This window comes from Chroicocephalus ridibundus, chromosome Z (genome assembly GCF_963924245.1).
Source record: "Chroicocephalus ridibundus chromosome Z, bChrRid1.1, whole genome shotgun sequence".
Taxonomy (NCBI): domain Eukaryota; kingdom Metazoa; phylum Chordata; class Aves; order Charadriiformes; family Laridae; genus Chroicocephalus; species Chroicocephalus ridibundus.
This window is the reverse complement of record NC_086316.1, coordinates 73,584,564-73,600,336: the sequence shown is the minus strand read 5'-3', so window position 1 is coordinate 73,600,336 and position 15,773 is coordinate 73,584,564. Positions and strand designations below refer to the sequence as shown.

The window sequence follows — 15,773 nt, the reverse complement described above, 5'->3', positions numbered from 1 at the left end:
CACTGTGGTGGAAGGACCCGGGCCAGAGCAGCAGGAAGCGCTTCACAGCACCGCTGGTAACAGCCCACAGCGGACTCTGGATGCTACAAAGTCCAAACACTATGTACTTCCCCAAAACAACTTTTATTAATTTGCTGTCACTCTTTCTAAAAATTACCAGTTTTGTTATGAGTTTCACAGATGCAAGATGAATGTGTCTGTCTCTTCATCTGATACCCAGTTAATCCCATCAGGGTTTTTTATGCTAAGGCTACAATAGGTGTGCAGCTTATCCATGACACCACTGTAGAACTCCACTGTATGTTTACAAAACAGATTAGAGCATATTCTTTATTAAACGCTGAATCTCTCCAATTGCTCTTGTGATACTGAACAAGCATTTAATCTTCAGACGATGATTTTCTCGTCTAGTGTTGATTAGTGTGGAGTCTGCGTGGCAAGTATCAGGGGTTCTGTGTGCATCTCACGCAAGGGAACAAATCACGTCTGTTTTGCAGCTGCTCTTTCCGCGTGTCTCTGTAAAGCGGTATGAAATGCTTCCACAGCAAAATCGACATCCTTTTTAGTAATGCACATAGGAGGTTTAATTCTAAATGTCTTGAGGAGAGAGGAAAAAAAAAAAAAATCCTTAAAATTGTATGGAAAGCATACAGCTTCTAGCAGCCCATCTCGGTCAGCACTCACCTTCTGCCCAAAAAAATCTAACCAAAAGTGTGAAAAATAGTATTACAGGAGAACAGCAGAGCAGGGACTGAGGCTTCTGATAAACGCACGCTGAAGTGGGTCAGTTTTGACTCGACTGCATCCAATGCCCTGCTACACTCTCGTCACAAACCAGCTGCCTCCAAAGGAGACCTGGCCAGAGCAGGCTGTGTTTGCAGCTCTGTTACTCCAGATAGAGCTGGTGTAAAACCTTAGATGGTTTGTACTAAGAAAGGTGTATCTTCGTGTATTGTTCCCTCTGGCAGCTTTGCCACAGGGAAAAGTAGTATCTATGGAGAGTGGTAACCTCTTGCTGTTATATGCTTTTTTTAAGGCTTCTAAGAGAATGTCTTATCAAAGAATCACAATACTAAATTTCAGTGAGGGAATTCTAGCCTGAATGCATGTTGATCAGGAAGGGATATATGCAGTTTAACTTGTCAAGAACTTAGGTTCTTAAATCCACATGTTCGATCTACAATATAATGTTTCCAAGAATATTTAACTTCCTTAAGAATCTTAAACTTTCAGTTTAAATTTTTTTGTCACATCACAGGACTTTATGCAGCAAGAGTGGAATAATGGTCTTTTGCTACAGCCCCAACTGAAGCAAACACTCACAGATACACAGCAGTTTTGTGAGACAGAATCAGATTTTACTACACTCTGAGCTGCAGCCTGTTAGGTTCTGTGTGTTCTGGTCTGTGACTTGTGGAAGAACCGATGAGGTGACAGCTGCAGTGGCCTATTGATTTTAGCCATCCTTTATCTATCACATACAGAAGCTGCTTCCTCTGTGTCTGCAGGCTTTGCTGACCCGAGCAGCCCACAGGCAATTCCCCGCTGTTAACTGGCATGCTGTAAGAAGCCCGTGACACAGTGCCCCGGGTACAGCGTGGTGCATCTCCAATTGGGTGGGCTGACGGCCATTCACATGCAGTTCTCACTTTTGTGCTCCTTTGCTGAGCTTGCTATTAATGACTTTTTTTTTTTATTAGCATCGAGGTGGAATGTTACCAGCTCTCCAGAATGAAAAAACTACCAAAACTACACTTGTTCTGTGCCGACAGGTCAGGTGATAACCTGAACAGTAGCAAAGACTTACCAGACCTGAATATTGCTGATTTCTTCTAATTTACACACATTGTAGAACATTTCTTTTCTAGGGGAGGTTGTTCCTCTGAAGGAAAACTGCAAGCTTAGAGCTAGTTCAGCATACTTGAAAAGAAACAAACAGCTCCTGCACAATTTGTAAATTAAGCAAAATTAAGCAAAGCTGATTCCTAAGAGTCTACGTTTTCTAGTTTATTTACTGAAGTCAATTTAGGTTGAGGGAAATGGGATGCAGTTCATAAAGAGAGAAAATAAGCTTTATGTATAACCAGAGGTTCGGTACCTGACTGTAGAGTCCTCCTCGTCCGATCAGAACCCCCATGTCTTTACAGTCTTCCCAGATCTGACTGATCTCTTCAGCTGGAAGAGGCTGGCGACTGTCCTAAGGAAAGTGAACGTCAAACTTCACATAGATACTCTACATTAGTTCTATGAAAAAAGATGTGTATTCCTGTCTGCCTAAGAAATCCCACACCCATCTCCAGCTGAAAACATTAGCTGCATAATTTATGTGCATTATAAGATGCTTTTATGCAATTAAGGTACACAAGTCAGTGCCTACTCAAAGCTTGTGAAATATTTGAAGTGCTGGAATGTTTTGGCTCAATTTAAACTAGTGCAATGTTTTCTTACTTCACTATCTGTTTTTTAATAGAAATCTTCCTATTTCAACAGAAATAAAATGTGATAAAACTTTCAATGACACTGTAAACTGAAAGGAATAAAGTAAATCACTAACCTTATCTGTCACCATTTCTACTCCAATCATAAGTCCCTTGCCACGGACATCTCCAACAATCTCGAATTTATCCCGTAGTTTAGCCAACTCCAGTAGCATGTATGTTCCCACATCATCACTGTTTTTTTGCAGACCATCTTCTTCAATAGCCTGGTGAAAATGAGGCACAAGTGACAGTGTTGCAGGAAAAGCTTCCAGTACAGTTGGTTAATCCCTATTCAGCTTGATGACACATTACGTTTATCTCACTTCCTTGCAGACTATGTTCCTTCGCTACTACGGTCCTTACATTTGTCTTCTCTCACAATCCTCTACTGGCATCAGAGTACAACTGAACATAATATTTTAATGTTGCTGTGGCCTTTTTCACATTTTACTTATTATTCCATAAATGTAATCCAGTAATTCACACGTAGTCATAGCTGAAAAATACCTGAGCAGCAAACTGACTTTCAAAATCTTACCAGAAATATTTTAATTCTTTATCCTGTATCAGGAGAAGAATATCATTTGACAAGGTGCACCTATGCATATTAGGCAGTCTTTTAGGAAACAACGTGAGTGTTTTAATTTTTTTTTCCTACTCTGCTGTCCTTAATCAAAGTTCTGACATGCAGGCAGCTATCAGCAGTGATACAAACAAACCGTTTTATGAACTTCGTATTTGCGTTAAGAACATTCACATGAAAAAAAACCAAGAAATACCATTACAGGAGTTAAAGTGGGTGCCCTTTCCCTTTCCTTTTCCTTTTCCCTTTTATTCTTCCTGATGCTGATAACCTCCTTGGACTTTTTTCAGATCCAGGATCCAAGTTACTTCAGAGCCAAAAACCCCCAAAACATGGGCTCAGGCTTTCTTATTTGTAAACTGATTTTTCAAACTGTTTTTATTTATATGATCAGCTGTCTTATAAAATAGATTAAGAAAACCTCAAAACACTCAGGGAAGTAATATGAGTAGAAACAGCTTCTGCTGTAATGAAGCGCGATTAAAGGAAAAATGGTCTGTCCATGATCAAGACAAATTAAAATGTGATCTACTGCCCCACTGACTGATTTTCTGATGGATAATAGGTGAAATACGTTGCAAATTCTTCTATTGTCTTTTTCATGAGGGTTTGGGTTGTTTGTTTGTTTGTTTTTTACAAAAAGGAATTCTGATCTTAAAAATATTTTTAACTATACAGTTGTTAAGGCTTTTTAGGCATAACATAAAAGCTGTGGAGTTAAAAAAATTTTGTTAAGCACATGTGCCAGAGAACAAATTTGGTTTAGCTTAGGATTTGCCTAGTTGATGAGGGTTAGCTAAGGCTTTTGAGAAAGTGCTTTCCTACGTTTCTATTAACAAAGTAAAGAATGTAAGGGAGACAATGAAAGATTATTCTGAAAACATTAGAGGACGACTATTCATGTTAAAGGGATGAAAATTTTGCAATGTAACTAACCAGGAATTTGTTTTTTCCTACACATAAGGCACACTGGCCATGTATGCATAATACATGCGTATGTTCATGCATTTTATACAGTTTTTTAAAAAATTGCCCACATATAACTTTACAGTAAGAATAAACATAAACATTTTTCATCTTTTGGTACAAGAAAGAGTGTGGAATATATAAATTTATATAACATTCTCCCTACATCAAGAACTGCAGCTCCAACTACACAGGCCAAAGGGCTTCCTCCAAATGTATTAAAGTGAAGGTTTTGAGCCAAGGAACTTGCAATCTCTAAAAGAAAAAGAACACTGATTACTCTTACAGTTGCCTTATGTTAGGTAACAGTACTTATCTGCTTAAACTTAACAGTTCAGTAAAATTTGCTGTGCTTCAGCCCGGATTATACTGGAGGCAATGCAAGTAATTATGTGCAAAATATGACTATTTCCCAAAATTATCGTGTCTGGCAGATGCTAAACCCAGACTTCTTCAAAAAAGTCACATTTCTAACATATGCTGTCAGTTGTCCCCTTAAACAGACATCTACAAATTTTCCTCACTGGATTCAGACAGTCATTTGTACATTATCAAGTAGTCGGCTAACATGCTGCCTTATATACTCACAGTATATTGATTAGTAAAATGGTGAATTTAGTGAGGACTTTCAGGATCTATTACCAGCTCTACCAATGACTCACGTGGTCATTCCTGCTTCAGTTACACGACTAACCCCATTTAAATAAAGCTTTGCACTGGTATTGCACAGCACTTGGTAAAACAAGTGAGTAATGAGAATGCAATTCATTTGTTAAAAGACAGATGGAGATGAAGATCATTAATGAAGCGCAGCTGTTTCAACAAACATCTCTCCAGTTAAGTAATTATCATACAGTATATTTTGTAATTGCTCTATTTTAATCCTTAGCAGAACAGAACACTTATACCTTTTGTTGTAACAACAGCTGCCATTGGAAAGCCATTGCCAATTCCTTTTGCCAAAGTAACAATGTCAGGGACTACATCATGTGTTTGAAATCCCCAGAAATGGCTGCCTGTCCGTCCAAATCCGGTCTGTACCTTTCAAAAGAAAAATCCAGAGAAATGCCCATCACTTCCTTACATTTTCCAATACAGATTGCTTTTCTTGTCTTTCTATGTTACTGATTTGCATTTCATTACAACTACATCTGGAGTCAACTTGCATTAGGATCCTTATTCAGATGGCTTTGCTATTTATTGTAATTGGGGGTTTTTTTGCATGTGAAAGATAATATGTCACCGTGTCTTAGGCATGGTGAGACGCACAAATAAGCTGCAGCTTCTATTTCAAAAGGGAGAGGAAACGCAGTTGCTTATCACATTTCAAAACTGCAACCTCATGATTGCTGATTTCTACTACTGCAATGCTTGAGGTATATATTTCTGTCACTTTGAAGCGTTTGCTACTATTTCAGAATAGCTTTAGCTAAGCAAATTCTATTTATAAAATATATTCACGCAGGCATGGCAATCAATGCCCTTCTAGAATTTAATGTATGCAACAACACTCATAAGAGCAACTGTTATTGGGACACGTCACACCACAGCTGGCATTTATTAGCTGCGTATTTGTGTAAATTTACTGCTCCCAAAAGGTAAGGACTGATGTCTGCTACTAATGTTACCTGCGTCTAAAATCACAATACCACATAGCAGAATAAAAACAGTAAAAACTAGGAGGGTCCTATGCTTGGAAAGATGCACTGTGTTAAACTGAAGCTATGAAATGTATAGCATTTAATTTAGATTATTTCCAGGCTTCCAGTTTGCATTCACTTGAATTCTTTTAAGATGACTTTCAGAGGTACCCCAAACTCTAGATCTCTTACGTCAAAAAAACTCACTTCATCTGAAATACAAACGCCCCCTCTTTCCCGTACTAGCTGATAAGCTTCCTTTAAGAAATTTCTTGGGTACTGAACAGCTCCATTAACACCCTGCCAAGACAAAAAAGACAATGTCTTCAGGAACAGACAAGGAAAAAGGAGTTCTACTATGTGACTATCCTACAATGAAAAAATACCAGCAGCCCTCAGGTAAGCAAGGCTGTTGTCTCAAGTTTCTGGCTTCAGCAGCAAAACTGCTTCAGAAAGTTACTGCTCAGGTCGCTCATTCCCATTCCACAGATTCCATGTTCCCATTGCACCAAAGAATGAATCCTGTGGCTACCACTTGCTGGACAGCTGCTAAAAACACAGTGGACAAGGTGGCTGCGAAGAGGTGGAAGGGGAATTGAGTTAAAGTTTACAGAAATAGTAAAGAAAAAAATAATATGAAATTTGGAAGAAGGTATTAGAAACCAAACAACAGCATGCTCCATACTTGCCATTTAAATGCAGAAGAGTGCATGTTCAATCATGATTCTCTGTTTAATTTAACTTCATGAGCAAAATTCTAGCTCCATTGAAATCAATGACAAAAGCGGAAATTTTAAGACGGTACATCCATTCTTTCAAATATTTAAGGTGTTTAAGGCATTAAATATAATATAAATCAGCAAAAGTATCTTTAGGATGTAGCTAAAGAATATCAGATTTGAGCTTTTCAAACAGATTGTGCTAGCTTAATTGAGAAATGGCAAGCCACCTACTTGAATTGGTTCAGCGATAAATCCAGCTATTGCCTTTGGCACTGAGGTATTCAGCGTATCTTGGAACTGTTCAATGTACTGGTCGTTTGCTTGACATACACCTGTTTACAGGGGAAAGAGTTTAAAGGGAATTTACTTAAAATGACAAAAAACTAGCTTCAAAACATTAAATTACACATCTAAGCAACAAGTATCATCTGACTGCGCGGTAAACATCACCTCTCAAATACACAATAGTAGGCCAAACATTAAAGGAGAGAGTCCCTTATTTTCTCTTAAACCATTTACGCTCTAAGGAATGCCACTTCCAAAAGAGCACGGCAAAGGTGCCAGACAATAAGATAATACACATTATACAGGTCAGTAAGCTGTAGGTTAGAGAAAATGTTTGTGAATCACCTACATCAGCAGAAGGAATAAGCAGACACTTTCTCAGGGGTTAATAAGCATCAGCATGAGAGATCAGGAATTGTTAGGTTAGTGCAGGTATGAGGATTCTGGAGAATACAGCTGCCAATCTGAATACTGAAATGAAGAACAGAGCAATTAGTAGAGCTAATGCTCCCATTCACTAGGGAGAGCAAAGCTAAAAAACCATTGTTTTGTATGCATGTGAATTAAAATACTGAAGAGTGCCTCTTAAAACAGTGGCAAAAAATTACTGTAATTGCTGTTAACAGGAAAGATGTAGAGGCGCTTTCACATTGTGCTGCGTATGGAATGTTTTGCTTCATAGAAGACTTTTTGCTTATCACTGGGTTCAGGTTGTCCTCACTATTCATATTATTCCAAAACAAAAGCTGAAGAGCTGTCAAAACTTCAGACTGGTGCAGAAAGCACCAATCATTATTTCTGTGCTAAACTGAGTTCCACAGCTTCCAGAGTTGATCATGACAAAAGCTGGAAGTAAAGGTTGGGATTTTAAGAAGAAACCCAAGAACATGAGTTGTCACCTACCCAAAACTTTTCTCAGCAGGAAACACGTGCCTGAGGTTCTCTGCAATATTTTCTTTGGTTGCCCTCGCAAATCCTAACCAGAGGTCTACCTTTCTTGAGGAGGTAAATACAACCTATTTCCACAGCCCTCTAGTATTCTCTAATCTAAAAGCCGAACAGTTTTTGTCATTGACTAACCTTCTGAACAGCTGCATTTTCGAACAGTTTGCACTGGAGAATCTCTACAATTGCTGCCTCCCCATGGACCACGAAAAACATCTGGTAACATTGTCTGTCAAGCATAACAGAAAGAGCTACAGATTTGATGACACCTTCCTAAGAGATGTTTTAACCATACTTAGGGATAACTAAAGAAAAAAACTAAAAAAGAGTCCTTTAGAGTCTAAGGGCATACCTAGTTCAAGCAACTGGTCTGAAGAACACTTGTGGAATAATACCAAATGCAGCCCTCAAGGAATAGTAGCACAGAAACAGAAGTTTTGGAAACAACAAGTTTTGACTGTTCACTCAATTGTTGATTTCCTTTGTTTTGTTCTTTAAATTAGTCAGCAGTTTTGGTTATCTAAGAGTAATAGCAACATTTTTAGAGCTGCCAATAGCACTTCAATAATCCAAAGCATGATAAAAATCTGCAAAATACAGGAAGGCAGGCAGATCTAGCAGAGTAATTTCAGCCTGAAAATGAGGAACTCCAGCCTTCTAATCCTGACTGCTGATGAAACGCTGCGTGACTTCAGGCAACTCATTTATTGAGCCAGGCTGGGAGTCTGCTATAAAGGAGCCTTCTTACAGGCAGTGCTGTGGCTGAGCTATCACCAGCACAGATCAGAGTAGCCAAGGGCAGTTTCTAGCAGACAGAGAGGCTCTCCCATCCCCTCAAGGGCAGAGAGACAACATATTGCCATTCATCCTCAATGTATCTTTTCAACAGTATGTCTCCTGTCTTGCTGAAATGAGGGACACAGGGGCTTTTTTCATTCCAGGGGATATCTACTTCAGACCAGCTGAAAGCAGCTTTGCACAGACTTGCCAAAACAAAGTTGAGAAAAGGGGCTCTAAGCATTGTTATTTTGGACCTTACATAGACTTCCATGCAAACGCCAAGCATGAATAAAGCACTGTAAATCATGATCATTCCTGTTATGGCTGTCCTGACTCCAAATGAGCACAAGTAACTATACAGAAAAGGAACGGGGACTTTGTCTCTTGTTCTTACACAGCAGAAACAGCTCTACTGCAATTTAGTTAGTAACCATAGAGCACTCTGAGCATAGAAAATGCACTAATTGTTGAATTATTAAAATAAACTGTTAGCTACCCACATTACTAAAAAAATAAAATAAAAATCTCACTGTTGAACAGCCAAAGCCATTGGCAACACCATGCTTATAAAGACCAATAGATGTCAATCCCAGGGTGTAAGGGCTGCCTCCATGGTATGCTCCTCTGTGCAAACAAACAAAGCACATGAACATCACTCATTTCCAAAAAGAGACTGCAGCAATATTATTTCCAAGAAGGCATGCTTCTGAGCTACAAATTATTGTGGAAATTGTGCATTGTTACACTCAAGACAAGAACTGATTCCTACTGCCATTCTTTGCTCTGGTTTTGGAAGATCCGTAACTGCCCATCTGCATTGATTTCCTGAAATCTCAAATATTAAAACTGTGAGGTAATGTTTGCTAGGAGAATAAAACAATGACTGGAACCAACAGCAATTCAGACAGTGCCTCATGAAGTTCTGCTGTAGCACCTGAGCCCTACAGAGCAAACATCTCAGTTCTTTGAATCTTGGGAACTACTGCTCTCTCCAACAGATGCTGCCAATCATTAAACTACATGGTGTTTTGCTGCCAGTTTTATATATAAATCAAAAGTTCATTAATGAGAATACACAAGCTAGGTGGGTACCCAATGTTCTGCTGAACAGAATAACAGAAAAATACAGCTCTTCATAACAAGGCCTTTTATTCTAATATTTGAGGCTGCCTGGGATGCACAGTAAAGAGAACTGCTTACAGTGGCGCTTACACAGCCCTCACCCTTGCGCCACCTCTGTTGTTATGCCAGAAGAGCTGTTTGTGTACCTGTGCAGTGAACTATGGTTCAGGGATCTGGCAGAAAAATAAGGCTGCAAAATAAACAAAACAAAAAAAATCATTCTGCTAGGTTAGCTTTTAGCCAGAGCAGTTCTCCGCTGTGGTTCACTGCACCGCTGTTCCAGAGGTATCTTTGTACCCTCACAAAGGGGTGCACTGCAGGACTGGAATGAAGGAAGAAAGTAGCAATTGCCAAAGCCTGAATGCAGATCCACCAAAGCTTACCCTAAACACACAGATGAGACCCTTTTCTAAGTAACAAAAGCAAAAATTGCAGGTTGTGGTTTTTATGCAAACTATCCTAATATACTGTATCAAATATTCAAGTCCTGTTTTACACCCCTTTGGCAAATAAAATAATTTTATAGCATTCTCCTCAGCAGATCTGGGGTTAAAGAGTTCTCTACTATTTCTTGGTTTAGGCATACAGAGACTGATCACACACGCAAACGAGTTTTGTGAAGATCTATCACCATTACCTGAAAGAGATGATGTCGAAGTTACGAGTATACAGCCTTGCCATGAACATAGCCAAATCGTTGGCTTCTGACCCGCTGTTGGTTAGATAAACCACCTATGGGAGGATGCTTAGGATCAGTACAGTGCACAACCACCACCTTCTAGTTCAGCATCAGACCATGTTACTTAATGATAAAATACCTAATGATAAAATAACCTATCACTACCACAAGGTGACTTCACTGCAATAAACTTAATGTTGCCCATACGCTACAGATGAGAACCAAAATTAAGCTGATCTACTTAGGGGGAACACAAAAAATTTTTAAGAGTCGGAGTCTTCAGGTTTTCCTAAGATGGAACAGCGATTCAAAGAAAAATTAAAGTGTCTGGGTCAAACTGAGCATGACTGACTGAATAGAAATAACCTTCACATAGGTAAAAAGGTCTGTACAGAGTCCCCACATGTTAGTTACCAGGAGTGACATACACAGACACAAGCCTGGAACACAAGAGGTAAGCAGAGCTTGCTTATTGGGAGCAAATGAGAATTAAGGGTATATCCTGAATGCAAGTTCTGAGATCTGAAAACAGCTCAGATTCTAGGGTCACTGCTTTTAAAGTTAATTTTCAGAAGTAACCGAGATATTCCCCTGCTTGAACTATGCAGATGCTTCACATTTTTTAATTTTTTTTTAAGCTCTCCTTCCATTTTTAGGATTGCGACAGCTTCAGTCTTCTGCTAACCCAATTTCATTTAATGACCAGTTTATTTTACCTGAAAGCAAACACAATATTTTTCCTACTGTTTCTGGGCACATGAAATGTGACACTTATGTGGTTTATTTATTTAAATCTCAGTACACCTCCCTACACAAAGGCCTTGAGGGTCATCATGCTCTCTTTATCTGACAGTTTATAGTCCCCATACAGGTTTTCTCTCCAGAGATATTGTGGCTCTCATTTAATAAATATTTTTATATTAGATATTTCTCATAAATAGACAGCCCTTTCTCCAGCCACTGCTCCTGTCAGAAGCAAAGTACCTTAAGTGGATCTGGAAGAAGAGCAGTTAGCTTTTCAGCATACTCTTGGATTGACGGGTGCATGTAGATATTAGTGGTATGCCACAGGCGAGCAAGCTGTTTCTGGGTAGCCATAGTTACCTTCCTGCATGTAGCACAAGAAGAGACAAAGAAATTCAATTCAACACAGATGTGCACACACACATGCACACACCTACCTGTTACTAATTCTGAAAATGCAGACATTTGCCAGAGAGATGAACAAATAGACAAAATTAATGAACTATTCAAAATGTAGTGGAAATTGACCTTAGTATAAGACATATATTTAGTGAATTATATTCTGGTTTTAGGCTCACAGTGCCACAGACTAACAAAGAACAAAACCAACATATCTGTATCTCCCTGTATTTTATAGTATAAATTAAACAGTAACAAACTTACGGGTGACAGTGACCAACACTGACGGTGACAATTCCAGCAAAGAGATCAAGGTATCTTCTTCCTTCGTAATCAAACAACCACTGCATATGTCCTTGATGCAGCAACAACGGCTTCTTGTAATACAGTCGCAGTGAAGGAGAAATATTTTGTTCACGAATCTTCTGCATATGTTCATATGGATAGGACTGAACGGAATAAAAAAGTCAGTATCTGTTTAGACTTCCTAAAGATCCAGACTAATGGTGCTGTAGTGGGTCACGTAGATTACAGAGCTGTCTAGAGCAGTTTTTCACAGAACTAAGATTTTAACAAATTCTGGCACATAAAGTGTTTTACAAACCTCTGAAACTCAGAAATAAGACCGCTGTTCTGCTCTTACCTCTTCTTTAAAGTTTTGCAAATCAACAATTTAGCAGCAAGTTAAACCTGTAGAACTGTCATACAGGTACATCTATGGTTTATATCGTAGTTGTAACAGAATTGGGTTTTGCCCAAATTAGCAAATTTTATAATCATATTTAATGCACTATTTATAGCAGATGAGCCTGTCACTCAGATGTAGCAATGCAGTCTTACTTAAATGCAGTGTAATACATATGACTTACTTTGTATTTTTCAGGTACAAAATCGCAAGGAGGCATTTTTGCTTGTGTGGAGACAGAGCTTTTCCATTTCTGCTGCCTAAAAGCAACTGCAAAATAGTAAAAGAATTATCAAACACATATCAAAGCGCACATCAGAAAGAGTTTCTCAATAAGCTTGTTTAGAGAACACACAAGCTACGGTCAAAGACTTAGGTTTTGGTGGTTTTTTTTGTCTGACAGATTTTCTTGGGAGAAAAAATAATTAAGTAACATCTTTGTAAAGGCAAAATATATAGAAATACATATGTATACGTGAGTCGGAAGCCCAGGGTGACTGCAGCACAGTGCTCTCAAGGACCAGGATAGACTCAACAGATGTGAACAAGGTGGGCAAAGCAGGGTCCACTGAGAGTGCCCCACTCAGTGGGGCAGGTCGAGGGCGTACTCAGGGAGTCCAGTCAGGAGCAGCAGCAGATGGGGCCAGAGACAGGGCTGGAGACAAGGCTAGAACACAGGTCCAAGGTCCACCCAGGGCCAGAGGCTGGACTGGTGGCAAGGCTATACTCCGGGCACAGCTGAGGCAGGGACTGAAGGCTTGGGGCTGAGCTGAAACAGGGCTCCTGGGCAGTGGGCACGGGCAGAGGCCCCCGGTGAGGCTGCTCAGGGCAGCCAAGGTGTGCCCTGGGCCTTGACAACTCTCACTGCCACCTTCTGTCCTCTTTCCAAAATCCTAAAAAAATCACACTGTCCTACCTTTCACTTAACTGCAAGTGTAATTAAACACGCATCAGAAAAAGTTATCACAGAATCACAGAATTGTGAAGGCTGGAAGGGACCTTAAAGATCATCTAGTTCCAACCCCCTGCCCTGGGCAGGGACACCTCCCACCAGACCAGGCTGCTCAAAGCCCCATCCAGCCTGGCCTTGAACACCTCCAGGGATGGGGCATCCACAGCTTCTCTGGGCAACCTGTTCCAGTGCCTCACCACCCTCACAGTAAAGAACTTTGTAACGTCCAATCTGAATCGACCCATCTCTAGTTTTAATCATTTAATTACATTCTCTTGCTGCATCCCTAACACTGCATGCTGAGAACTCCACGTTTATTTTTAAGTGTCTACAGTTTTAAACAATTTCTAAAACACATTACAATGTAAATGAATTAAGAATAAAGTTTCTTGGAATAAATTACATACACTGTCACTTCCGTTACAACCACTTACAGCACTAATGTGGTAATTAATCATCGATGAGAGTCCAGTCTCAAAAATACTGATTGAAAACTGTAGAGTGTGAGAAGTTCTGCCTTTGCGACCTCTTTCAAAGGGACCTAAAGCTACGCCGAAAGCGCTTCTTTCCCCGGCGCTGCGCCAAACCTCCTCTGAGGGCGGCCATTGAGGGAGACACGCCGAGCCCCCCGGGCCTCTCCCGTCCCACCCGCCCAGCCCAGGCCTGCGGGGCCTTTGGGCAGACGCCGGCGGGGTGACGTCTCCGCGGCGGGACGAGCCCCCTCAGCCCCTCACGGCGCGGCGGGGCGCCTGCCCGGCCCCGCCGGGACCCGGAGGGCCGCTCCCGCCGCCTCAGGAACAGCCGAGCCGCCTCCCGTTCACCACCCCGCCTGCCTTACCGCTGCCGAGCCAGCGGCTGCGCCCGCAGAGCAGCGACCCCAGGGCCCTCGCCATGTCGGCCGGTAGCGGGGCAGCGCCGGGCGGAGGCGGCACCGCCCCGCCCCCGCCGGGACCGTCCGCACGTGCCGGCGGGCGCGGCCGTTACTGGCGGCCGTTGGCTCCAGCGGCGCCGAGCGGCCATGGCTGTTACCCCCGGCCGGCAGGGGAGTGCTGGCGGCCTGGTGCTGGTCCTGCACTTGGGGAGGAATGGCCCCACGCAGCGGTACAGGGTAGGGGCTGACCTGCTGGAGAGCAGCTCTGCAGAGAGGGAGCGCGGTGTCCTGGCGGACAACACGTTGGCCATGAGCCAGCAATGTGCCCTTGCGGCCGAGAAGGCCAGTGGTCTCCTGGGGTACACTTAAAAAGAGGGTGGCCAGCAGGTTGAGGGAGGTTGTCCTCCCCCTCTACTCTGCCCTGGGGAGGCCACATCTGGAGTACCGTGTCCAGTCCTAGAATCATAGAATCATAGAATCGTTAGGGTTGGAAAGGACCTTAAAGATCATCTAGTTCCAGCCCCCCTGCCATGGGCAGGGACACCTCCCACTAGACCAGACTGCTCCAAGCCCCATCCAGCCTGGCCTTGAACACCTCCAGGGATGAGGCTTCCACCATCTCTCTGGGCAACCTGTTCCAGTGTCTCACCACCCCCATGGTGAAGAACTTCTTCCTAACGTCCACTCTGAATCATCCCATCTGTAGTTTTGATCCATTCCCTCTAGTCCTACTATTACCTGACATCCTAAAAAGTCCCTCATCAGCTTTCTTGTAGGCCCCCTTAGGATACTGGTAGGCCACTATAAGGTCTCCTCGGAGCCTTCTTTTCTCCAGACTGAACAACCCCAACTCTCTCAGTCTGTCCTCATAGGAGAGGTGCTCCAGCCTCTGATCATCGTCGTGGCCCTTCTCTGGACACGTTCCAGCACGTCCATATCTCTCTTGTAGTAGGGGCTCCAGAACTGGACGCAGTACTCCAGGTGGGGTCTCACGAGAGTGGAGTAGACGGTTAGAATCACCTCCCTCGACCTGCTGGCCACGCTTCTCCTGATGCAGCCCAGGGTACAATTGGCTTTCTGGGCTGCAGGTGCACACTGACGGCTCATGTTGAGCCTCTCATCCACCAGCACACCCAAGTCCTTTTCTTCAGGGCTGCTCTCAAGCCAGTCACTGCCCAGCCTGTATCGGTGCTTGGGATTGCCCCGACCCAGATGGAGGACCTTGCACTTGTTCTTGTTGAACTTCATGAGGTTGCCATGGGCCCACCTCTCCAGCCTGTCAACGTCCCTCTGGATGGCATCACTTCCCTCCAGCGCGTCAGCCGCCCCACACAGCTTGGTGTTGTTGACAAACTTGCTGAGGGTGCACTCCATTCCACTGTCCATGTCGCTGACAAAGATATTAAACAAGACCGGTCCCAGTACTGATCCCTGAGGGACTCCACTTGTCACTGGCCTCCACTTGGACATGGGCCCATTGACAGCCACTCTGTGGGTGCGGCCGTCAAGCCAATTCTTTATCCACTGAATTGTCCATCCATCAAAGCCATATTTTATCAGCCTGGAGACTAGGATGTCATGCGGGACAGCGTCAAAGGCTTTGCTCAGGTCCTGGTAAATGATGTCAGTTGCTCTCCCCTTGTCTATTGATGTTGTGACCTTCTCATAGAAGGCCACCAGGTTTGTCAGGCACGATTTGCCCTTGGTGAAGCCATGTTGGTTGCACCCAATCACCTCTTCGTTATTCTTCTGCCTCAGCAGTGCCTCCAGGAGGATCTGCTCCATAATCTTACCAGGCATGGAGGTGAGACTGACTGGCCTATAGTTCCCTGGTTCCTCCTTCTTTCCCTTTTTGAAAATGGGGATTATGTTTCTCCTTTTCCCGTCAGTGGGGACTTCACCAGACTGCCATGACTTTTG

General features: G+C 42.5%; 1 protein-coding gene across 1 annotated transcript; it reads right to left on the bottom strand.

The window, feature by feature from the left end:
* Positions 1-104: 104 nt before the first annotated feature.
* Positions 105-13,964, bottom strand: AGXT2 (alanine--glyoxylate aminotransferase 2). Its single transcript, XM_063319850.1, has 14 exons — positions 13,821-13,964; positions 12,215-12,300; positions 11,610-11,794; positions 11,187-11,310; positions 10,161-10,255; positions 8,932-9,025; positions 7,757-7,850; positions 6,623-6,723; positions 5,877-5,969; positions 4,938-5,070; positions 4,196-4,284; positions 2,555-2,704; positions 2,099-2,197; positions 105-597 (listed from the first exon to the last, which is right to left on the bottom strand). Exons 1-14 carry the CDS (start codon positions 13,873-13,875, stop codon positions 481-483), a joined length of 1,515 nt encoding a protein of 504 aa, XP_063175920.1. The 5' UTR covers positions 13,876-13,964; the 3' UTR covers positions 105-480.
* Positions 13,965-15,773: the final 1,809 nt, after the last annotated feature.